Source organism: Eschrichtius robustus, chromosome 13 (assembly GCF_028021215.1).
Source record: "Eschrichtius robustus isolate mEscRob2 chromosome 13, mEscRob2.pri, whole genome shotgun sequence".
NCBI lineage: Eukaryota > Metazoa > Chordata > Mammalia > Artiodactyla > Eschrichtiidae > Eschrichtius > Eschrichtius robustus.
The window spans coordinates 99,709,227-99,734,779 of NC_090836.1; the positions used below are offsets into that span (position 1 = coordinate 99,709,227).

At 52.4% G+C, this 25,553-nt stretch overlaps 1 protein-coding gene across 7 annotated transcripts; it reads left to right on the top strand.

The window, feature by feature from the left end:
- Positions 1–1,743: 1,743 nt before the first annotated feature.
- Positions 1,744–23,644, top strand: SEPTIN3 (septin 3). Of its 7 annotated transcripts, none has more exons than XM_068560270.1 (11): positions 1,744–3,103; positions 10,193–10,384; positions 12,657–12,785; positions 13,461–13,542; positions 15,161–15,298; positions 16,598–16,715; positions 17,611–17,706; positions 19,667–19,766; positions 20,984–21,035; positions 21,313–21,406; positions 23,579–23,644. In XM_068560270.1, the coding sequence occupies exons 1-11, from the start codon at positions 1,744–1,746 to the stop codon at positions 23,642–23,644; spliced, it is 2,427 nt and encodes an 808-aa protein (XP_068416371.1). The 7 variants fall into 7 exon arrangements, with proteins under 7 accessions (XP_068416371.1, XP_068416372.1, XP_068416373.1 ...); XM_068560274.1 differs by lacking the exon at positions 1,744–3,103 and adding an exon at positions 5,650–5,659; XM_068560275.1 differs by lacking the exon at positions 1,744–3,103 and adding an exon at positions 5,650–5,659 and having other exon boundaries at positions 19,670–19,766.
- The last annotated feature ends 1,909 nt before the right edge of the window (positions 23,645–25,553 follow it).

Sequence of the window (25,553 nt, forward strand, 5' to 3'; positions counted from 1 at the left end):
ACATGCATGCACCCAGGTATGTGTGGTTGTGACTAAGGGCCCCAAAGCAGGGCTGCAGGGATAAGCCAAGTGGGGAGGTGATAAGGCAGGGACAGCCTTGGGTACAAATATGTGACTGGATGGGGATAAGGGGCTGGGGCGCCACCGTGAAAGATGATGAAGACCCCTCCAGTGTCCTGCCTTCCCCGTCCCTGTTCCAAACTTTAGGGCCCTAGCCATAAAATCACACTCCCCCCATAAGCACCTGCTGCCAGCCCCCCTCAGCAGTATCATGTCCCCACCTGCTGTGCTGAAAGCAACAGAAACAACTTTGTTCTAGAGAGTGGGCTATATGGAGCCCAGAGTGTTCACCAGCTGGTTGCCTGGGCTGTGGAGCCCCCCTCAGGGAATGGCTCATCCATGCAGACCACCAGCCAGAGTCCTTGACACCCCCTCCCTGACTCCCCATGTCCTGGCAATCCTGCTGCTGCTTCCTCTGTGCTATTCAGCCTTCTCCAGCCCCACCCCCAGCTCACAGAGTGTTTCAACTCGCTGCTTTCCTGGCTGCCAGGCTTACAGGATCTCAGTTCCCTGACCAGGGATTGAACCTGGGCCACGGCAGTGAAAGCCCGGTATTCTAACCACTAGGCCACCAGGGAACTCCCTCCTTGCCTCCACTTCTCTTCCCCCTGATCTTGCCGTCACACAGTCCTGGAGTGGCCACCTGCAGATCTGACCAGGTCATCTTCCAGGGCCTGAGCATCACTGTGGCCTGGCCTGGGCCCCAGAGCACCTGCAGCCTTGTCTCGCCCCTCCCCCACGATACAGCCTGGGAGCCCCATGGAGGATTTTCAGAAAGTTGCCACATTTCCTCACCTTTGGGCCTTCTGTGTGAATTCCCCCAGCCCCAGGCCCAGCCTCCCTCCTTTAACCCCAAAGGCTGAGCTAATGCTTCCCCCACAAGGCTCACCTCCAGCATAGCTCTGCCTGCTTCACTGTCTGGTGCCCCTGGGGATGGCCGGTCCCCCCAGGGCAGGTACTGTGGCTTGTTCACTGGACAAGTACCCTGTGAATGCTCATTACTTCTCTACTTCCCAAGCCTCACCTCGTCCAGGGCCCTCTTCAGCTCCAATTCTGGCTCCGATTTCAGCTCCAGCAGTAGGCCAGCCCAGGGCTCTTTCCTGGTTCCGGGCAGGAGCCCCAGGTACAGACCCTGTTCCCAAGCCAAACTGGTCATCTCTTGGTCTCCTACCTGGACGCCTGAACTCCTATTTTGGCTGCTGTGTGTGGGAACCCAGAGTCCTCTGGTCCCTTCTGGAAGAGGCAGATAGGCTTCTAATAACCACTGCCCTCCACTGGGGCTCCTGAACATGTATATGTGACCTCCATGGAGTTGGCCATAGAGGGGCCACGGCCACTCGCCTGCAAAGGGAGAGGTTTCCTCATGCCGGGGCAGCCTGCTCATTGGATTCCACCCATTGCTGGAACATTCTTCCACATTCACCTGGTATCTTGGTAGGTGTGTGTGTGTGAGAGGGCCCATGTGTGTGAGGTGTGTAGGCATGTAGCAGGTGGGAGCTGTAGGAGGGCTGTAGGAAGGGACATGTGTACTCCATTGAGGACTTGACAGTCCCCCAAACAAGGCCCCTTCAGAGGAGCGCTAGCTGCTAGTCAGGAGGGGGAAGGCCAGCACCTGCAGGCTCGAGCACCTCACCCCTGCTTGGCCCCTTTTCTCTGTTAATCAGGGGAAGACGAAAGACCTGGATGGACCACAACTTTGAGATGCAGCCTCACGGAGCCCCAGGCGCTGGAACCTCCTTTCCCCGCAGCCACCTACTGGGGCGCCCTGCCCGCCCCTCAAAGCTCCCTGGAGGGGTGTCGCCTCTCATCCCTGTTCTCAAGAAGGCCGTCCATCTGGATGCTTTCCCCCAGAGCCACATCCCACAGGCTTCCGGCCGACCAGGCCTTGGAGCTAGGGCATGGAGTGTGCCCCCACAGGAGACTGGCAAGAGCCTGGCACCAAGGAAGCTCAGCTCCATCTCCCTAACAGTCCGCCCGCACAGCCAGGCATGGCGCTTGGGCCCCCTACCTTCTCACTGGGAACAGGTGTCTACCCCGGGCAGGGAGGCTGCCACCCACAGAGGAGGGAGGCTGCCTTCTCCTGACTCACCATCTTTGACCCTAGTGCCAGGGGACAGGGTCCACTCTGAGGGCCCAGGTCACCCAGGTCTGGCCAAGCCCAGCAGGATGCCTGTAGTGGAGAAGCCCCTGGTGAGCTCATGCCTGACCCTGCCTTTCCAATCCCGGTTAGCTCAGACTCTGCCAGGTCCTGCAGGGCCAGGCTTGGTGGGTCAGAGGCACCCTGTCCCAGTGACTACCCATGTGCCTACCAGAGCTTCTCCAGGAAGAGGCAAGCCCCGGTCCAGGGGTATTCAGAGACCCCGGATGCATCTCCAAAGGGCCATCCCTGCCACGGGGCCTGTGATGGCCATGGATTTGGCTACTCTGGATACAACGAGGCCAGGCACATCCAGACATTTATCCACAATGGCCACCAATAGGCCTGGCTTGGCTGTCAACTTGGCTACACCAAACACACCTAGACTGGACACAAGCACTGAGTGCCCTCATCTGGATAGCAAACTGGGCTCTGCCATGCACTTGGCTAAAGCAGGCACAACCAAGCCACGCACGGTCATGGATGTGGTGACGCCAGACCCAGAAAAGTTGGGCAAAGCCATAGCTACAGCAGGCACAGCCAAGCCAGATACAACCACAGAGGGTACAGCCAGGGAAGTGGCAGCACCAGATCCAGTCAAGCTGGACACAGCCATGGTGTTGGCTAGGGCAAATATAGCCAAGCTGGACATGACTACGGATTCTCTTGTTTTGCATACAAGCAGGCTGGGCACAGCCATGCATTCAGTTGTGCCAGTCACCCCAGACCCAGTCACTGGTGAGACCACACTGGACAGTGTCATTAAGCTGACTAGATCAGACACTGTCACCTACCCATCAATGCCAAGCAGAAGCACAGATGCAGCCCTGGACCGTGCTACAGCAGGTGCTGCCACAGACTGGGTCACAGAGCTCACCATGCTGGACCTGGCCAGAGAAACCAAAGGTAAATGCAAAGAGCTGGGCTGGGGATGCGCTGGACTGCTGGGGTGTATGAGCCTGGAGCTGGATTATGCTTGGATAGATCTGGGGGACTTTAAAGTCAGAGTTGAATGAGCTGGGAGAAGAGGGAATGGGGTTGAGTGGCAGAACACAGGGGATGCACCCTGAACTGGGTCCCAACCTGCCAGTCAGAGGTCAGGTTGAGGGAAGCCATCAGAAGGAGGGTTTACAGGGGTAATTTGTGGGAGAGCAATTATGCTGAGTCTGTCCTTTAGCATCTTCCATGATTGTTTCTCTGTTCCCTGAAGAGCTGAAATAATCAGGTGATCTATAGGTGAGTCCAGCTTGAAAAGCAAACCACCTACACGAAAATATAGACCAGCACTTCAGTAAGTGGTGATTTGTCTAACAGTCGACACTGCCAGGCTCCTCTAGATGTGAATAGTGATCTCACCCAAGACCTTCTAAATCATCCCCAGTCGGCCTTTCAGGAAGATGGCTGTTGCTTAAAAGGTGCCTCACTTGGAATTTTTTCTCGGTCCCCTACCCCCAGCCCTTTAGTCCTGAAAGGTGAGTTGGGGACTTGTAGGTTGGAAGTCCTACATAGACGTATAAACAGGTCAACACAAGGGCTAGAAGTGCATTTGGTCTTAGAGAGGCTGTGACATGCCTGAAGTCACACAGCTGGTTGGTGGCAGTAAGCTAATGGGAACCCAGATCTTGGAATTCTACCTTGGGCAGTCTCATTCCCAACATTTCAAAGGCTCAGAGATTCTGGGTCTGGCAGATGCTTGGAAAGCATCCAGTCCAGTGGCTTAATTGGCGTTGGAGGTTGTCAGCCCCCTTCTCATTGCCCTCTGCACACTCAGCCTGGGGCAGCCCACCCAGGCTCTGGTCTTCCCTCCTCCCTACAGGACCTCAGTTCTCCCTCCATCTTCAGCCCAGCCCTCTCTCTCAAAATGCAGGTGTAGACAGCCAGTGGCCTGCCGGACCCCTCTACCCAGACAACTCCCGGGCATGTCTAGAGGCAGCCCCTTTCTTCCTGACTTCTGCCCTCCCTGATCTCACTCCCTCAGCTGCAGGCACCACCATACCAGAAACCTGGGTATCCTCCTCTTCCTCAGCTTTCTCTCTCCTTCATCCCATCCAGTCTAATTCCAACTCTGTTGATCAACCTCCTCAGTCCTAGGTTGTCTGTCCCCTCCTCTCCATCCCTCTGTCCCTGTGAGGCCACCCCCTGCCCCTCCACACAGCTGCCACAGGGACTCATATATTTCATGGCAGCACTTTCTGCTTAACAGCTGTTGGTGACTCACTGTTATCCTCTTTGATAAGTCCAGCTCCTTAGCCTGGCTTCCAAGGCTTTGGACTTCTCCAGCCTCTTAGCTCTATATCCCTGTCTGGACTTTTCCCTGCTTTGGTGCACCCAGGAGCTCTGTTGTCCCTAGCACCATGCAGCTCTCGCCTCTGGGTCTCTCCATAGACTGCTTTCCCTTCTTCCCTCGCACCTATATTTGCCTTTCCATCTTGGCCCTCACCAAGGGCCCTCACCCCTGCACCCACAGTACCCGGTGGGTGCCCACCTCCCTGCACCCACAGTGCCCTGTGCACACCCCACCCCCTGCATTAGGACAGTCCAGCTTTCTGTCTTGACCCACCAGACCCAGAGCTCTTTGAGGACAGAAATGATGATCCTCATTCCTGTCCCCTCAAGGCCCGGCAATATGCTGTCCATTCAAGTTGATTGAATGCAAGAATGATTTTTCTGACGGGTAAATTGAGGCTCAGGAAAGTTCCTGACTAGCTCAAGGTCACAGGGCTCATCATCCTAGAGCCAGGCCTGGAACCCGTGCTCCTGCATCAGGCAGGGTTCTACAGGCACCCGCATTTGGTCAGAACCGCGTTGAACCAGCCCAGCATCCCAACCACCGCGTGACTCACGCGCGCGCATCGCCTCCCGCCGATCCCACAGGTCCCCTGCGCTCCCCGCCCCGCCCGGGCCTAGAGGGTAACAGGCCGGGAGCAGGATCGAGGGGGAGGGACCGGGACTGGGATGCGGGAACCATGCCCCGCCCGGCACCTCGAGCCTGCAGGCGCAGCGCCCCCGCGCGCCTCCCCGGCGGCCCGCAGCCGGCCTTGGGTGCCCGCTCCTGAGTGCGGGCGGGAGGGGAGCCGGTGCGGGCGAGGACGCCGGGGGAGGGGGAGGGGGAGGGGCCCTCGGCGGGGCGGGCGGGTCACGTGGTGCGGGTGGCAGCGGCGGCGGCGGCGGCGGCGGCGGCGGCGGCGGCGGCGGCGGCATCGGTGCAAGCGGGCCGGGGCAGCGCTGCGCCGAGCTAGCCGAGTCGAAGTCCCGGGCGGGCGCGGCAGCGCGGGGCGCGGGGACGGCGCTGCCGGGCCGCGGGCCGCGGGCCGGGCGGGTGGGCGGAGAACGCAGAGGGGCGAGGCCCGGCTGCAGGGTCTGCTCGGCCCAGGAGGAGCCCGCGTCCAGCTCAGCCTTGCAGCCCCGCGCCCTGAGCATCTTCCCGGAGGAACGGAGACAAAGGAGGATTCATGTCCAAAGGTAGGAAGGCCGGCGGGGCCACCGGCGCGCGCCGGGAGGAGGCTGCGGCCCCCAAAGCCCGGCTGGAGATGCTACCAGGGGGAGGGTTGATGCACTGAGGAGCCCATGCGCGGTGACATACGCACGGACACACGCATACACGGTGGCACACACCCCAAGATGTACAAGCCCGGAGAAATGCACATATGGAAACGCGGAGAGATACAGAGACCCCCAAAGAAGCGAGGAGGCACCCAGATGCGCACAGAAAGCTCCACACTGGAGCACACCAAGAAGTGCACACACATGCACACCACGCACAGGTATCAGGACCACCTACAGCGAGACAAGAGACCTGTGCGCTGACACACAGACCCCTTCCCCCACACACAGGCGCACACTGAGACAGGCACCAGCTGGTGGTCTCCAAGGGAACTCGTTGGCCTCCAGAGGACTGGGATGGAGGCAGGGGTATCCCAGGGCCCTTTACTTCTGTGAATGGGAAAGTACTAAGATATCTTTTGTGATTCCTTTTCTGAGAGCCGGGGGCTGGAGCTGGGGTGGGCTGGAATTGCCTCTGCAGGTGGGGGCGGTGTCTTGAAGGCTGCTAGGGGCTGGGGGCTGGGGAAGATCTCCAGCTCCCCATGGAAGAGCCTCCCCACCCCCTGGATCCCCACTAAGCTAGGGAGGAAGGTGCTATTCTGGAAAGGTCCCCTCCCCCTGCTGCCACCTTCCCAACAGAGGGGTGGGGTCCCTGGGCCAGACAAAGACAAAGCCATTCATTTGCCTGTAAAAGAAAGCACCAGGGTCCTTGCTTGGCACAGGGATGGGGGGAGGTGCTGTTTCTGTGGGGACTAAGCTAGAGCTGAGTCGGGTGGACAATGTCTCTTCCTGGAGCACTGATGGGCAGGTGGTTCCTGGCAGGGGGTGCTGCAGACAGATCCCCTCCTCTCCAGGGGCGCTGAGAGAGCGGAGAGCTTAGGAGAAGCCCCAAGAACCACTTAGGTAGGGTGGCATATTTGAGCTACATCCTGCTGTGACCCCATCCTGAGCTCTTGCCCACCCTTGGGGAGCCCCCCTCCAATCCCTGTTGCAGGGGAAGGAGAAAGTCTCATAACAGAGTCTACCTCCGTGACTGTGGCCCACACAAGAGCCATTTGCTGGGTGGAGGTCAGCTGCTCTGCCAAGGGAGCCGCATCTGAGGGAGGAGAAAAGTGATGGCTCTGAAGTAACATCTGCCTTGCGGTGAGGCTTGCATTCATTCATTCATTCATTGCTGAGTGTCTTGTTATACTAGGTTCATTGGGGCACAGAAATCAATAAGACGAGGCTCCTGCCCTGAAGAAGGGTGGGAACTGGCATATGTTCAGTGCCAGGTAATTTATGTCCATGCTTTTGTATAAGCTTCATAGCAACCCAGCAAGGTAGGTACTGTACCTGTTTTCCTGAGGAGAACACTGAGGCTCACAGGGGTCATCCAGCTGGGAGTCAAGTATGGGCCACCTGGAGTTGGCATAGCGGGACCAGGGGAGCTGTAAGGGCAGAGGATGGAGCTACAGAATTCAGCTCCAGAGCTGCATTTGTCCTGTGCCCTGGAGGGCTTTATGTACTTGTCAGGCACCCTCACCAAACAGTGGGCCCTTGGGGGCAAGGACCTTGTCTGGGGCCCAAAAGTGTCCTTGGCATTTAATCTACAGTTTGGTTGGAGTAGGCTCCCATTTGACAGCATATGGAATGGCCTGGATGGGATGGATGGGATGGAGTGAGTGAATGAATGAATGTGATGACTAGAAAGTCAGGGGGCCGAGGCAGCACAGAAGAGAGGCATCCACATGAGATGGGAAAGCAAAGCCTTTCCTGAGGGGTAGCCCTTGGGCTGAATGGTGAAAAAAGAGTACGAGTTAGCCAGGGGCTGGAGTGGGCAAAGGGTCTTCCAGCAAAGGCTGTGACCCAGTGACCCACCACAGGTTTGCAGTAATTGTTGCTGCTGGGTGGTTGTAATTGCCATGTGGTTGGGAGGGGCAGCTTGCCAGCAGGAGCTCTATGGGTCCTCATAGGTGCTTGATGGAAGAATGAAGGTGAGATCTGCTCCTGTGCTGGACCTGCAGCAGGCCTGCTGTAGCCCCTAGAAGTTGCCTGGGAATCTGGTAGGCCGGCCCCTTCTTGCAACCAGGGTCTGTCTTTTTGGGAATGATCTTTGAAGATGCTGCAGTTGACAGGCCAGGGCTGAGCAGGCCATGGTGAGGACACACACTTTACAAAAATACTTACAAAACTCCCATAAATAAGTACTAGACTCACTTTCCAGGTCTGTAAAATGAGGTAAGACTCCGCCCACCCAACACACACATACACACTGATGGATCTCACAACACAGGTTGTGGAGACCAAATGGGCTGGCTGTAGAGGCATGAGGAAGATGAATGGGGCCAGCCATGCGAGCAGCTGGGCAGGGAAAATGGGGCATTGGCCCCCAGTGCAGGTGTGCTGAGTTGGGTCCGGGAGCCACATGCAGAGTGGAGGTGGAGGCCAGGCTGCTGAGAATCAGCTGCTGCAGGGCTGAGCCAATCTTGCTGCCTTCTGGGGCCACCTGGCTGGCAACAGCTTCCTGGGAAGCAGGAGGGAGCCATGCCAGGCCCTGAGGAGGTCCTGAGACTTTGTCAGATTTGGCTGTGTCTGGGAGTGACAAGGAAAGGATGGTTTCCAATTGAGAGAGAGAGAGAGAGTCTTGCCAGGACCAGTGGAAGGACCAGGTGGTAGGGGTACAAGAACAGCCTCCTGGCTGGGTTTGGGGGTGGGGGAGGGAGGTACTCCTGTCCCCTCACCCTCTTTCCCATCTGCTGCTCCATCAGTTCTCTCTGTGAGCCTGAGACTCTGCAGGGTGGTAACCATGAACCATAGGATTCTAGAATGGCAGAGCTGGAAGAGGGCCTTTGGAGAGCGTGGAGTCCAGTAACTGTGCGGTGTAATTAGTGTCTGGGGCACCTCCCTTTAACAAGTGCTTCCACATGCACCACTTCATTTCCCCTCCTGACAGGCTGTGAACTTGAAAGGGACAGGAGCAAGAGGGTCTGGAACAGTGAGGCGCTGTGCGGGCGCTTCTAGGCATATACCTCGTGTGCAGTGCTCTCTACAGCCTTAATCACCATCCTAACCAGTTTACAGAGTACAGAGGAGAAAGCAGGCGCATGGGAGGCAGGGTGGTTTGCCCAAGTCCACAAAGCTGGCAAGCGGCAGAGCCAGGCTCTTTCCACATCACCACACACCCCCGTTTTACGGGGAGGGAAATGGAGTTGCTGTATCCTGAAACCCCCCTGGTGGACAGTGGCCTGATGAGGAAACACACAGATTTCTCTTGTATGTGAATATAACCATGATCTGCCAGACCCAGAGGGATGTTTGCCTTTCTCCACTGGGGAAGGGCTGTGATTTCAGCCTCCCCTTTCTTTTGCTACCCACCATCCCAAGAACACGTTGTGTCATGTCATCTTAGGTCAGTGATGGCCCCTACTTGGGTCTCATCCTCTCCCCAACAGTCAAAAGGGGAGACTTATTCCCCCTCAGACTCAAAACTAAGGCTTGGAGGGTGTCTGGGGCACCTCAGGGCACAGACCTCCTTACTTTGCAGCAGTGCTTGTGGAACAGGGGGGACACGGAGGCTGGGAGACAGGACTGATGCTCACTCTGCAGAGATGGGGTAGCCCTATGTGCTTCCTCCTTTTAAAAAAAAAAAAAATTTATTTATTTACTTGGCTGCCAGGTCTTAGTTGCGGTGTGTGGGATCTTTAGTTGCGGCATGTGAACACTTAGTTGTGGCATGTGGGATCTAGTTTCCTGACCAGGGATCGAACCTGGGCCCCCTGCAATGGGAGCACAGAGTCTTAGCCACTGGACCACCAGGGAAGTCTCCCCATGTGCTTCTAAAAGACAAGCAACTGGATCAGTGACAGGCAGTCAACAGATGTTAGGTATCCAGTATCCTAAAAGGTCTTTGCCCTTTTTCTGGGGGAGGCGGGACTCAGGTCGGAATAACCCCAGACATCTCTTAGATCAGTGGTTCTCAGCTGGGGCACTGTTGTCCGCAGGAGACATTTGTCACTGTCTGGAAATATTTTTGGTCATTAAACTAGGGGGGCTGCTACCTGCATCTAGCAGAGGCCAAGGATGTCACTAAACATCGTACAATGCACAGGACAGCTCCCTGCAATAATTATCTGGCCTAAAATGTCAATAGTGCCAAGGTGGAGAAACCCCTGGGTTAGAGACATAGATATGGTTCTTTGGAGCAGCGAGGTGCATATGAAAGCGCCCCAGCAACTGGAGGGTCTGGCTACTGGTCCAGATTTTGCATCTGACTTGCTCTGTGTTCTTAGGCAAGCCCTTCCCCCCCAGGCCTCAGTCTCCTCATCTGTGAGATGAGAGACCTGTACTGGATGACATGTCAGGTCCCTTCCAGGCCCGACTCTGTATGATTCTGTATCCAGAGAATAATACTGTGCCTTCCACGTGACCTCTGCTTTCCTCTAGCCCACCCCACCCACCTTGGCTTTTCAGGGCTCCCGGAGACCAGGACGGACGCAGCCATGTCAGAGCTGGTGCCTGAGCCCAGGCCTAAGCCGGCAGTGCCCATGAAGCCCGTCAGCATCAACCCCAACCTGCTGGGCTACATTGGCATCGACACCATCATCGAGCAGATGCGCAAGAAGACCATGAAGACTGGTTTCGACTTCAACATCATGGTCGTTGGTATGGAGGCCGTGGGTTCCCTGGAGGCCCTGGTGGCGGGCAGCACCCAGGATCCCGATTCTTTTTCTAGGATGGCCTCAGCCCTGGCTTCTCTAGAATGAGCTCTTTCTCGGAGGAAAGATCTCACTGTGCTGATCACAAAGGCCTGACCCCTTTCTCCCCACAAGGCTGGCTGATCCAAGGGTGGGAGCTGTGGGTGGGTGGTCATTGTGGCCCCATCACCACCTGGCTGTACACAGGCAGCCTTGCAGCTGTGCTCAAGTTGCCTTCGTGTGTGTGGCACACGGGGGGCATCACCAGTGTCCTCCCCTGCCTTCAAGAGCTGGGGGAGGATCGGATGAAAGGTGGTCTTCTTTCTGATCTTTTGTGTGCTTTCAAGCTTAGAGAGAATTTCCAGGACACTGGTCACTAAGTAGGGTCACTGGGTCACAGAATGTAAGAGCAGAGAGGGGCCTTTGCCTGATCTCAGTGAGATATTCTCTCTGTTGCTGAAACTGGGATCTGGGCATCATCCTTCTTTCCTCCTCCTTTATCCCCCAATCCAGTCAATCATCAAATACGGTCAATTTTACCTAGTAAATATCTCTCAAGTCTGTCCACCTCTCTCCATCTCCACTGCTACCACCCTAGGCCGAGTGGATCTCTCCCCTGGATTACCAGGGCCACCTGACTCAGTGCTGCTCAAACATAAGGAGCTAGGCCAGAGTGTAAATCATCTGGAAAGTCTTGCTGTAAAAAACATCGGCTAAACTAAACAGTGTGCTTGGTGACGTAAGTTGATTTACTTTCTGGTGCGAACTTCTTTTTCTCCTGGTTCTCTGTCTCCTGTCTCCTTCAATCCATTGTCCACCAGTGACCGAATAATTTTTCCAACCTGCAAAACTCAAGTCACACATCCTACTTAAAATCTTTCATAAGTTTAAGGGTTTAAATTCCTAGCCTGGCCTGGTACTACCTTTCCACTCATCTCTTACCACTTCCCACGTAGCATTCGACTCCTCACTTATAAGGAACAGTTCTCCTGGACTTGCCATGCTCTTTCCTACCTCTTAGCCTTTGTGTATGCTGTTCGCTCTCTCTAGAACCCGCCCCCCAGCTTCTCATGGGTCATTTGAAGTCATTCTTAGGTTTTAGCTTACTTATTACTTCTTAGTAGAAGTCCTCCTTGATCCCAGAGAGACTGGATTAGATTCCCTTTGGCATTGTCCGCTTATGGTTTGTCTCCCTCACACCAAATGGCTCCTTGAGGGTGAGGATGATGTCTTGTTCACCACTCTACCGCCAGTTCTAGCAAGGTGGGCCACTTCTCTCCCCGGCAGTGCCTGTGGCATTCATCACGGGTCAGTCACTGCGCGCAGTCAGTACCGAGCCCAGAGGTAGCCTTTTAAACATATTAGGCAGGTGGCTACTGCCAGTTGATCAGTTGGATTGAGAAATGTACCTTATTTGCCATCCCTGGTCTCATCCAGCTCCCTCCCTCCCCACCGTCCTATCAGTAAAGAGAAACTAAGGCCCAGAGGAGCAAACATGGCTAGTCCAAGGCTTCAGGGAAGAAGCACAGTTGAGTCTAGAACCTTAGGCTCCAGCCCCCTGCCGGGCCCATTTCCTAATATATGACAGGAATGCTCTAGACCAGCACACCTCAGACTTTATTGCCCATTTGATTCATCTGAAGTCCTGTTAAAATGCAGATTCTGATTCATAGGGCTGGGTTGGGGCCTGGGATACCTCATTTCCTACCAGCATCCAGGTGATGCCAATGCCACTCATTAGTTGCCAGGCTTGCCGGCGTGATTCTTGTGCATGTTTGAGAAGCACTGCTCAGGCCAGTGGTTTTCAAATATTTTTTAGTGTGGAACTCTCCCTTGGAATGAAATCTTCTGCAGAACTGCAGTGTCAGTATGCAAAGTAACTCTGTCTTTACTTTTAATATGATTAAATATTAAAAACTTAGGTCAAGCAAAAACAAAACAAAACCGAAAACCACTACACGAGACAAATGCAGAGGTTGTTCCTTTCCCAGTGGTCCTGGGGCTCCAGAAGGAGAGAATGTGGAATCCAACTAACATTCCCCCAGGTCCTTCACCAGTAAGTAGGAAACCGTTCCCGCCCACCTGCTCTCCCTACTCAGCCCCTTGCCTCCCCAGTGAGCCGTCAGTCAAGGGCCTGGATCACAGCTCTAGAATTCTGTAAGCTCAGGGGAGAGATAAAAGGCTCGGTGGGTGGGCATGGGGTCTCCCTGCTTTCTCATCCTCCTCCTGTCTTGCTGCAGGTCAGAGTGGACTGGGCAAGTCAACGCTAGTCAACACCCTCTTCAAATCCCAAGTGAGCCGCAAGGCCTCCAGCTGGAACCGGGAAGAGAAGATTCCCAAGACAGTGGAGATCAAAGCTATCGGGCACGGTGAGGACCAGGCAGGGACCCCGATGGGCATTGTTCAGAGGAGCCTCTGCCAGAAAAGGGAAAGAATGGGGCTTCTTGGGGAATGAGACAGATGAAAGGCAACCTCAAGACAATAGAATTAAGCCCTAAACACGAGGGAGCCAACTCCTTACACTGTAAGTCCAGAAAAGGGGGTGAGGGAATTAGAAAGGAATGAGGTAGGATTTGAGCTGGATGACAAAGGCTGGGTGGTTTTAGACAGGCAGAAGGGGTAAGGAGGGCATTTCAGGCACAGGGAACAGCATGGACAAATGTGTTGAAGACCCTGAACTCGACTTTTCCAATAATCAGTCCTGCAGAAGGAAGGCGCCCAGGTCCCCCCTGGCTGGTAGGGGCACCTGGTGTCAGCTGGAGGAGTGACCTCCCTGGTGCCTTTTTTTAAGAAATTTATTTATTTATTTGTTTATTTATGGCTGCGTTGGGTCTTTGTTGCTGCACACGGGCTTTCTCTAGTTGCGGCGAGTGGGGGCTACTCTTCGTTGCAGTGCGCAGGCTTCTTGTGGTGGCCTCTCTTGTTGCAGAGCATGGGCTCTAAGCACGCGGGCTTCAGTAGTTGTGGCATGTGGGCTCAGTAGTTGTGGCGCACGGGCTTAGTTGCTCTGCGGCATCCTGGTGCCTTTTCTGTTCACTCCCCAGTGATAGAGGAAGGCGGTGTCAAAATGAAGCTGACTGTCATCGACACACCAGGCTTTGGAGACCAGATCAACAATGAAAACTGGTATGTCTGCCTGTGAAATTTCCACTCTAAAGACTCTACAAGGCAGATACTGAATGTGGTGCAGATTCATTCACACTGAGAACCGTCTGCGCCCTCCATGCTGAGGGGTTAAGCGGGAAGACTTGCTGAAAGAGGGGAGGGGGTTTGTCAGAAGGCAAGGGAAGAGGTCCACATGGGGCCCAGGTACGGGGATGGAGGGGGACAGTATAGAGGGAATGTCAGCCGAGGGATTGCCTGGAAATGGGAGTGGATCTGTCATAATAGGCAGGAGAACTGGGGTGCAAATCCATGCTGGCCTGAAGGCTGAGGCAGGGAGCTTGGCCTGAGAGCCAGATGTTATAGCCCCAGACAAAGAGAGAATGGGTGGAAAACAGGAGGAAAGGTAGTTTCCATGGGGAATCTTTGCCTCTGGGAATCCACAGAGCAAAGCTGCATTCAGCGTCCAGCCAAGAAGGGGTGAAATACACTGCCCAGACATAGACGGAAGGGTCGACTGTGAAAAAAAAGCACAACGTAAGAGCTGTGAGTTGGGTTTCATTCACTGTCTCACTGAGGACTGTAGCCTGGGAGACAGACTCTCAGATGGTTCTGAGGACCTGCTCTGAAGAGGTGGGGGAGAGGCAATACATGTGTGACTTCTGGCTGGGGGATACGGAGAGTCAAGCAAACATCTCAGCAAAAGGCTCGTCAACGAGGATCAGATATCTCAGTTAAGATTTTAGTGCTTTTCTAAGTAGGGGAAGGTGCAAGGATTTGGGTCCATAAAATTTTTTTTTCTGAAATACAACTATCTAAGGGCCTGTTTTCCCTGTTTTCCCAAAGTGCAGAGAGCCTTATCCTGTTCTTTGTCCTGAATTCCTTTCAGGGTATATTGTAGGTCAGCGGCTGCAGTGACTAATGACTTAATCCTTGTAGAACCAGATGGCAAGTGACATTCCTCACTTTACAGAAGGTTCCAGGCAGAAGTTTGCTCCCAGACAGGGATGGTGACAGTTGTGCCTCTGTGAGGGAGCTGGGGTCTGCCCCAGACAGACAGGACCACTCAGCAACACACCTAGGAATTGGCTGTATTGATCTTAGAGAAGTGGCTGGTTTCCTTCTTTTCTGGCTATACACACACTCCTGGACAGAGAAGGGTTATTATTCATTGTTATCAATGAATTGTTGCCATGACTGAGTACTTGCTATGTGCCATTGCTCTGTTAAGTACTATACCTGTTCTTTCTGATTCTTATATGCATCTCTCCAGGCACCTATTGTTACTCTCTTTTTACTTATGAGAAAACAGCTTCAGAGAGGGGCAGAGATTTCCCCAGAGCTGCCCAGCTAATAAGTAATGGATGTGGGGAAAGTGTGTGCTGCTGTCGGGAGTGGGATGGGGTTCTGCAGGTTCCCTTAGCCCAGTCAGAGAGCTAGGTCCCCAGGGGAGCTCTGCCCTTGCTAACAGGGAAAGCCATCCATGGGAGGCCGAGGGAGAATAGTCAGCAGGTAACCTAGACCCACCAGGGGAGGTAGGAAATGAGATGGATGTGAGGGGACTGCTACCTGACCATGTCTAAGGTGAGCTCCCAGGTCCTGTCCTTCTGGGATATCCATCTGCTTTCTTCCCACCCCCCAGCTGGGAGCCCATTGAGAAATACATCAATGAACAGTATGAGAAATTCCTGAAGGAGGAGGTGAACATAGCCAGGAAGAAACGCATCCCTGACACTCGTGTCCACTGCTGCCTCTACTTCATCTCCCCGACGGGACACTCGTATGTACCAGTCCCACCCCCATTGCTGGGCCTGGCTTTAGTTTGCATCATCTGTGCCCAACCTGTAGTGGGGTAACCGTTACCTGGACTCAGCTGGGGAGGGCCAGATGGGCCCCAGTATAGTCACAGCCCTGTGATTCCCCAGAGTTTCTTGCCAGGAGAGTGAAGCTGACCAACATCAGCCCCTACGCTGCCCATTGGTGTTCTAGCACCATAGCACGACTGTGCCGGCAGACAGAAGTTGGTTTATATGCGCAAAACGCTCCTCATTTGTTCAAGAGATACCTGCTTTGCACAAGCCTGGGGTCGGGGGCAGTAAGACGGGTGAAACGGGGTGGGGAGGCTGGGCTATTGAATTGGGGCTGGTGTTTTGGGGGGGTGGGACCCAGCTGTAGGCATTTGGAGGGCGGCCAGCCCAGCATGAGGAGCCAGGTGTCTAGAGATGAAGACTGGCAATACACAGGGCATGCTGGGAACTCTGGTTGTTGAGTATCAGGCGGGGCTACATGATAGGGAGTACCAGGAGAGAATGGAGCAATCCAAGTAGGCGAGCAGAGGGCGGATGTCTCGTAATTTATCACTAAGCCCAGCTTAGTTCAATTCTTGAGAAGATGGCACAAGCAAGGCAGGCCCCCAATTTTGGAGGAATCAGATATTCAGCAGGTTTTCAATGGAGGAGCTCAGGAACTCAACAAAAAGTTTGCGCTATCCCTGCCTAGAACCTGGACCCAAGGTCAGAGCAAGCCAGCAGATAGCCTGACTGAATGAGTCCCCTGGACTGCAAACTAGAGCCAGATTGGGGCCCCAGAGTCCAGAGGAAGCTGGCCCCTCAGAGGGGGAGGGGTCAGGCCCCCAGATGGACCCCTGCAGGACTAACTGGGGGCTGGGAGGAGGCCTGTCAAAAAGTGCTGTCTTGTAGGCAGAATAGACACACACATGTAACCGTGACACAAGGACATTTGGGTAGGGACAGCAGTCCACAGCTGTTCCCAGGAGAAAGAAATCTCAGGTCAGAAAAGATGTCACGAAGGCGTGGTTTGAGTGGGGCTTAAAGAAGGCAGGATTTGCATGGGAACCGAAGAAGAGAGACAGGTGGTGGACCATGTGTGGGTGGAGAGTCAGGGTCTCTTCTGCACATTGAGATGGTGGATGCATGTCAGATAGGAAAGGGAGCAGCCTCCTGGCCTCAGCCAGTTCCCAGCCCAGTCCTCCTGTCCCAAGGGTGCCCCTGGAATGGTGGCAGTGGCTGAGTGGGGGAGGGCACGGTGGCTCTGACACCCCACCTTCTCTGGGCCCCAGCTTGCGACCTCTCGATCTGGAGTTCATGAAACACCTCAGCAAAGTTGTGAACATCATCCCTGTCATTGCTAAGGCTGACACCATGACCCTGGAGGAGAAGTCTGAATTCAAGCAAAGGGTGAGAAGGCCCCCTCCTCCTTTTCCTGTCCCCTTCCTTGCCTTCCCCTCTTCTGGTCCAAGCCCTCTCCTATCCTTCATTATCACATCCACCCTCTACCCCGCTTCCCACCCAGCCCCTACTCAACCATTAAAGAGGCTGGGCTGGTGGTATCTGGGGACCAACAGTGAAGAGAAGGTAGTGCAGCTCCAGCCTTCTTCCTGCCCTGCAAACTTACCTGCAAAGACCTCTGAACACATAAATCACCGTGAACATGAGAAAGCACTCCTCACTGTTAGGCTGCTTGAAGGACTAATTAATCAACTGCCTGCTAGTCCTTATTGTTATTTCCCATAAGCTCTGTCCTGTGTCGGACACACAGGCGACGGGGTTGGGGAGATGCAGAAGAAGTATAAAGACAGTTGCTGCCTTTAAGAACCTTACAAGCAAGTAGATTACTGAAAAGATACTGGGTGGCTTCCTGGAGGAGGAGACTTAAGCCGAGCTTTGAAAGAGGATAAACAGAGAGGCTGGGGGTGGGGGCGATGCACCTCTCTTCCCTGCAAACAGGAATATAACAAGTATGGCACGAGCACTGCCCATGTGGAATCTGTTCCAAGCTGTACTGCTTCTCTAAATCCTAATCTTACCCTAAGATAAACAAGCTACACCCCCAGACTCTTCCTCATCGCAGGCTGGGGTGGGCTATGGTAATTGTAGGATTGGGGCTCCCATATGTTCAGGATCCTCCTGCTGCCCAGGGCCTCAGAGTTCAGAGATAACTGGATTATCAAAGACTGCATTCACCCCTCTGACTTCAGCATGCACACACTTGCACATGCATGCACATGCACACATAGCCCTCTCTCCCATTATCCTGACACTTGGCCACCATGCTTCTCCTCCCCACCTCTAGGTTCGAAAGGAGCTTGAAGTAAATGGCATTGAATTCTACCCCCAGAAGGAATTTGATGAGGATTTGGAGGACAAGACAGAGAATGACAAAATCCGGGTAGGTGCCTGGGACTCTGTTCATCACACGGATGCCCGCCTTAGTCCCCCTGGGATGTGTATCATGTACCACTTCTGTTTTTCAACCTGCTTTTCCCTTTCCATACTCCCTGCCCCACCTTGCCTGACCCAGACCAGAAGTGTCATGGGAGAGGGTGAGGACTTGGGGCGCTGGCCAGGACTGTGAACCCTGCACCCAGAAAGCCAACGCTCCCGTCCATCCCCAGACCACACAAAAGCCTCTCGTTCCCCCACAGGGCCAAGTAAAACCAGGGTATGGGGTGATGGAAGGGCACAGGCAGGAAAAGCTCCAGGCTGGGGTCCAAAGTATCTATACTCTATCAGAGCTCTGCCTCAGTTTCCCCTTCTATAAAATTCAGAGGCTTATAGGCTCTTTTTTTTTTTTTCCCTAGAAGAACCCTTAAAAAAATTAAATGTCAGACAGACTCCAATATATAAAACACAAAAACAGAGCTGCTTTGGCTAAGTGTCATTAGGCACAGCCCTACCTTCTGAGCAGCCCCTGGGGTATTTCCTGGGAATCTTTTTTTTTCTGGCTGCGTTGGGTCTTCGTTGCTGTGCGTGGGCTTTCTCTAGTTGTGGCGAGCAGAGGCTACTCTTTGTTGCGGTGCGTGGGCTTCTCATTGTGGTGGCTTCTCTTGTTGCGGAGCACGGGCTCTAGGCACGCGGGCTTCAGTAGTTGTGGTGCGCGGGCTCTAGGGCGCATGGGCTTCAGTAGTTTTGGCTCGAGGGCTCTAGAATGCTGGCTCAGTAGTTGTGGCTCACGGGATTAGTTGCTCCGCGGCATGTGGGATCCTCCCAGACCAGGGATCAAACCCGTGTCCCCTGCATCGGCAGTTGGATTCTTAACCACTGCCCCACCAGGGAAGTCCCTCTCCTGGGAATCTTAAGGCTTCATGAAACCTGGCTTGGAAACCACTGACCTATGTGATTTCTAAGATCCCTCTCAATTCTAAACTTCTACTATTCTGTAATTCTACATCAGAATCCTGAGTTCTAGTCTGAGCTTTTCCATCAACCACTGTAACCTGGGACAAATCACTCACTTGCTTTGGTCTTGAGTCTCCTTCTTCATCAAGTGTGGTAACCTGGTAGAAGCCCCTTACCTGATGTAGAGACAGGTAGTTGGTCAGTTAATTGAAAAAGTCAATTGAAGTGAAGAAATCATTTTAAAAATGAAGCATATTAATCTTAAATGTTTTAAAATAAATGTTTTAATATAAATCTTAAATGTTTTAATACATTCATTAAACATTCTTTTCAGAGACAAGCCCTCTTCTTTGAAGGTAAGTCCGCTCTGAATGCAAAAGCAACTCACCTTTATCAAGTCTTTCTGAAACATTCAACTTAATTTTCAGAGAAACAACTCTCCACACTGCTATGTCCTCAGCTTATACAATAGTTAATTTATCCAATTGCAACAACAAGTACACACCAGGCAAAAAGATTTGGGAACAGACACCTGGTGGAGCAGAGGGGCCTACGCACATCAGAAAGCAGCCTCTGAGCTCTGGAAGGTCAGCGGGTGTGGGCCTCTGCCAGTGGGGGAGACAGTGTAAAGCTTCAGTTACTTTGGCAGTCAGTTGTGCAGGTGTCGTTTAAGAGGTCTGTCTTTCCTGGCTATCTCACAGAGTTGTTCCAAATCAAACCAAACCTGATAAAGTGCTGAAGAGCATGAAGCATTCTCCAGTAGTAGGAAAGCTGACTTACTGAGGTTAACCAGCTGGGCAGGGGGGCAATCGGGGTTGGACCCAGGCCTTCGGACTCCTAGACCAGTGCTCTTTTTAAGAGACAAGAGCCTTGCCCTTGCCATCACTGGGATCACTGAATGAGCTTCAGAAGTGTGCAGTTCAAGGCTAGAGGCCCAGGACCGTACTCCATCCTGCCGTTGGAGGCCCCGATGGTAGGAGGATGACATGCACGTGTGTCTGGTTTCTCAGCAGGAGAGCATGCCTTTCGCTGTGGTGGGAAGTGACAAGGAGTACCAAGTGAATGGCAAGCGGGTCCTCGGCAGAAAAACTCCCTGGGGGATCATTGAAGGTAATTCAATGCATCTTCTTGAAGAACTGGCCGCTGGTCAATTTTGCTTATTTATTAAGCATCTATAGGTCAAGGCACAGTCCTAGGATGTAAGATATAAAATGAATGTCAGCCAGACCCTGCCGTAAGGGGCTTACAGTCTAATTGGGAAGATGAGACTCACAGGCAGGGAGCAATAAAAGATAGATTTAGCACCTGCCCGGGAGGCACTAGCTTGAGGGTCAAAGGAGTTCAGAACATGGAGAGATTAATAAGGATCGGAAAAACCGGAGAAAGGTTTTCACATGAAAGGGGGCATGATCTGAAAAACTCCTGAAGGGTTGTTCAGATGTTGCCATTTCCATTTTATTAGGAACGATGTGACCTTGAGAAGGTCACAGTGATTCTGAAAGTTCTCAGAGAATCGCTTCAGTTGACCACATTCATTATGATGCCCTCGGAGGGGAGCAGGGTAGGCGTGGCTGCTCTCAGAACATCCGTGCTGAGGCACTTGAGTCTCAGACAGGTTAAGTGTCCTGTCTAAGATCACATGGCTTGTTAATGGTGAAACTTGGATTTTGGACCCAGATATTTTGATTCCAAAACCAAGTTCATCCCATTTTATCGTGTTGTCTCTCATTTTTCTATGACCCTTTGTTGGGATTTTTTTAAAAAATAGCATTTTCTCATCATCTGCCTTGAATTATGTGAATATCTGTCCTACCCATTAAATTGTGAGACAAGAGGGTTTGTGACTTAATCCTCTTCTGCTTCCACAGTCTTTGGCAAGTGATTTGCAAATAGTAGGCACTCAGTCTATGTTGAATTAAACTTATCAAGCCATCATGACCTTTTTAAGATGGCGCAGTTATTTTCTATGTGTGTTACTGTCTTCCAATCAGATTATAAGCTCCTTAAAGATAGGCATTGTGTCTTAGGCCTTTGGCAGGTTTCTTAGACTCCCTGTGTATTAGTTTCCTTTTCTATAAAATGGGAAATATAATAGTGCTTATTCCACGGAGTCTAGAGTAGTATTGTGCCACTGTAGCTACTTAATGAATACTTGTTCAATGAGTAAAATCCAATGCACTGAAGTGCCAAGATGAGCACACCTCTGAAAGGGCGACCATAGCTTGACCCGTGGCTCTCTCCTAAATGCCTCCATGACCTGAACAGAAATTCACCTGCTGGTGTTGCTGCATTAGTGAAATGACCACCTGTTTTTTTTTTGTTCACAGTGGAAAACCTCAACCACTGTGAGTTTGCCCTGCTTCGAGACTTTGTCATCAGGTAAGATGCACCCCTCCCGTCAGATGGCAGGTTTAATTATTTGGGGTCTGGAGGCCATCTGTTCAGATCCACTTCCTCAGTCCCCAGGTCTCTCTGACAGAGCTTTCTGCTCCAGTCCCAGCTCCCGTCTCAAAGGAAAAGGGGCTCAAGAGGTATCATTGGCTCTCTGGAGTGGGTCCAGGCCATGGACGCGATGTGTGGACCTCAGACATGGGTCCCCTCTTCCTCCTCCCGCCCCTAATCACATCCCTCTCTCTTCTCACCCTGTGTCCTTCAGGACCCACCTCCAGGACCTCAAGGAAGTGACACACAACATCCACTATGAGACCTACAGGGCCAAGCGGCTCAATGACAATGGAGGCCTCCCTCCGGTGAGCGTGGACACAGAGGAAAGCCACGACAGTAACCCATGACGACCCTTTCTCTGTATCATCACACATACCCACTTCTCCACGCACACACATCCCCAAACCACCACCAACCACCTTCTTCCTTTCTCTCCTGTCCCACAGGCCTATCTGGTAATTGTGGAGCATCTTGTCTACAGTGTGTGTGTGTGTGTGTGTGTGTGTGTGTGTGAGAGAGAGTGTGTGTGTGTGCTTGTGTGTGTGTATGTGTGTGTGCCTGTGCAGGGGTGAGGTATTTTTACTGCCCTCCCTGGAAAGTCCCTTGTAAGTTTGGTTCCTCCATGGCTGTCCATTATCTGTCTCCTTTCCTTGTGTCCCAGAACAAAGCCGTGTACCTCACTCAAGTGGTCTGGGGGAGGTTTCATTTAAAAATGACGGGAGCAGGTGAGCCACAGGTAATGCTTTCTTACCTCTGAAACCCACCTGCAAACAGGGACTGCAGAGATTCTCCCAGGACAGTCTGTGGAGCTAGACCTGGGAGGGGACGGGGAGTTGATGACTTAACCCTGCCTGTAAGTCCGGGCTGGTCTGGGGTAAGGCTAGGACTATTTGGGAAAAGAAAGGTCAGGGGAGAGCAGAGAAGTAGGCCAGAGCTGGGCTCCTGCAGAAAGAATTAGTACCTAGAAGTGGAGGAGAGAGCTCCACCCTTCAGTCCGTGTCGCGTTCACCGTCCAAAAGCTACTACCTGTCACCACCAAAGACTGCTGCTTTCCGCACTCCCCTTGCCTCGCTCCCCTCGGCTTCCACTTTCTCTCTTTCCCCCCCTTTCCCTCCTTCCTTCATTCTGCCCCCTCTGACTTTTCACTTCTTTTTACCCTAATCCACTTTAGCTTCATTTCTATATTTAGGATTTATGCCCAGTCTACTTCCAAAAACGACTTTAAGCCACTTAAAATAAAATCATCGCTTAAATCACGGGACAGTACAAACTGAGATTTCAAGAGAAATCGGATTTATAGAGAGGCATGGGAAAGAAAGTTTCTGCAGTCGAGCGCTGAAAATGGCCCTGAGCTTGTGGTCGGCCCAGCGAAAGAGGAGACACAGCGAGTTATGTGGTGCCCACTGGTTAAAGAAGCGCATGTGCTGGTCAAGTGAGACAACCTTTTTTAGGCATTAAGTTCTAGAAGAACTGAGTCTAAAGAAGTATCAAGAACACTATACAGTATTTGTGTTTCTTGGTAGTTTGGCAATCTTAAACCACACCTCCCTTCTCTCCATCAGGATTCTTCCTCCTTAAAGCTGGCTTCTGTTTCTCTCTTCTTCTTGTGTATACTTGACCCCCTCCCCCTTTACTTCTCTTCTATTATCTCTCTGTCTCACTCTCTCTCTCATGTTGAAGCTAATTGCATTTTTGTCTGTCTTTCTCTGCTTTTCCCCAATTCCTCTTCCTGGCCCCTGTAGACATTCCCAGTGATACCCACAATCATACATGTAGCCTTTTCTTGCCTTTCCCTTCAGCCCTGTATTTATTAATGCATATATTTCCCCTGTTGTTTTACAAACAAGTTACTCTTTCTCCTTTAGTCTGTAAGGTGGCTGAAATTTGGGGCTGGGGAAACAGTTTAGCCTTAGGCAAGGGAAAACAAGTGATACAGTTTGCAGTATCCTCTTACAACCTCCTGTTCCATCTCCTGGTCTAACCCTAGGTGTTTTACTGGTTCCCCTACAGATCCAAGCATTTATAGTCCCTTATCACTCAGGTGCTAGGAAAACACATAGACTTAAGACCAAGGTTCAGTGGACCAGGAGAAAGAGGCAGGTGATCATGTTGCCAGTGGCCCAAAACTCATGGTCACAATCTTTCCTGGAAGCTCCTTACCAATCCAACCCACATCTTCCCTCACCCGCAAAGTTATTCCAGGCAGGATAGAAGAACGGCAGGGTCAGAGCCCAGAGGTTGCTACATTTCAGCAGAAGAGGGATCCCTGGCTTATATGGAGACGTGGGACTAGACACCACGGCCTAGCGGGGAAGGTCTAGGGGTGAGGGGGGTGGGGGGGCATTGGAGAGGCTGAGTAGGAGACTGATGCTTGGCGCCCCTAAATCATGATCTCAGCCTCCCTGGAGAAGCTGTTTTATATGTCTGCTGCCAGCTGCTGGTCTCCACACCCTCAACCGTTCTCAACCCCCCTGCAGGGAGAAGGCCTCCTGGGCACTGTCCTTCCACCTGTGCCAGCCACCCCCTGCCCCACTGCAGAATGAAGGCCATTTCAAGCGCCGCTCCTCCCTCCATTCCTCTCAGCTGTTATTGCTGCAGGGCCACGCCCTTTTTAGTGCTGTGCGTGTCCAGCCAACACCACGGCCCCTCTCAGCCCTCAGCCGGTGGGAGGGGCCAGCTGCCTCTTTAGGACAGTTGCTTCTTCCATTCATCCAAACCACCCCTCTCCTCCCAGTGGAATGGAGTTCTCGCCAGCACTGCCCTCCTCCATCGTCTGTGTCAGCTGGTCCTAGGCCATCTGTAGGGTGAAAGAGCTCACCGAGAGCTCCTTCTGCCCTTGCAAACCCATACCGGCTACTTGTAACCATCTCCAAGGGAAATGGCATTGCTCCCTGTCCATTCATCTGCATGAGCTACTCTTGGCTTCCTTAAAGGGTCAAGAAAGCAACTTTTCTGCTTGTCAGATTTGTTGACGTCAGCTGTGTGAGCCCCAAGGTGGGACGAGGGTGTCTCCTTCATTGCTCAAAGCTTATTTATAAGGATGGGTCACTACAGATGTGGCGGAGCAAGGGCTAGGATCACTTTTTTAAAAAATCACTGCTTGTGGCTGGCCCGGAGGCCACCCTCCCTGCCCCATAATGCAGCCACTTAGGGAGCGTGGTTTTCCTGAGACATTCCTGGAGTTGACTTCCTTATCCTCAAACTTTAAATAAGAACTAAATGCACACACAAAACTCCAGAATGTCACAGGATGTGAACTCTAGGAGGAAAAAAGCACCCTTCTGTCCACTTAGCAATAAGAGGGAATCTCTTCCCACCCACCCTGACTACTCCACCCCACCCCCTCCCCCACTCTGTTAACGTGAGCAATGAATCAGCCTGGCCACAGTTGGTCACTATAGGCTAGTGGAAAATCCCCAGTGGAGGGCACAGCCCCGCATCAGATGCATGAATGTTTGCGAATGTCGGCTGCCACCGCCCCACACACTATGTCTTTATGGAATACCCCTTGCCCACTGCCCCATTTCCACCTGGACACAACTTGCTCCAAGGCTGGTGACTTGTGGGCCATTCATCTACAACCAAGTCCTGATGGAGCAAGAGGCCCAAGCCTAGGGGATGCAAGAAGGACCCATTTCTTAAATGTTACCAGTCCCAGCCAACCTTTTGGTGACATTATGGTTAATTTTCCCAATTGAAAGTAAGCAAACAGACGCTCAAACTGGTTGTGTAAATGTTGCTAGACTTTATGTGTTGTACAACTAAACATTGCTGTTTGAACAATAACTGAACTGTGTTTTATTTTTGCTCCTCAATCCTTGGCCAAATTAGCTATTACATCATCTCACCCATGTGTGGAGGGTGAGACAGGGACCATCTTGGTAAGAAGTAGACACAGAAATTAGAGATGGAAAAATTTTTGTGAGGTCAGTTCATCTTCAGGTGGCATGAAGTTGGATCCCCGTCATTATTCCCTGGAGTTTTGTATCCAAAATGAGTGATGGAGCTATCACACTTTACCTTGAGGGATGCTATGCTCTGCATAGCCTGTCTCCTCCAATGGAAACAATGTCTATTTTCATTCAATTAATTTCCTAGCTTTCACCCTCCTTTTTCCAGAAGGCATAAAACCAAATCTAGGAAAGGAGTGGACCTATCTTGCCTAGAGACCTGCCTTTTTTGCAGTGAAGACTTTTAAGAGCTAAACTTAAAGCACTAGCTTGTATTGTGTTTTTCAAACTTAAACCAATCCTTCCTCTCTCTGAGGTTCACACTCTCTTCTATAGCCAGCAAATAACACAACTCTACCTGTATATTATCTCTCTGAATTTGAATGTGACAATCATGTGCAACTGTGTTTGGCTCCTCAACATTCTGTAGGGTGAGCACAAGGTATAGATGAATGGTGGGGAGTCAAGACTAGAGGAAGAGAGGTCAGCAGGCCCTTGGAGT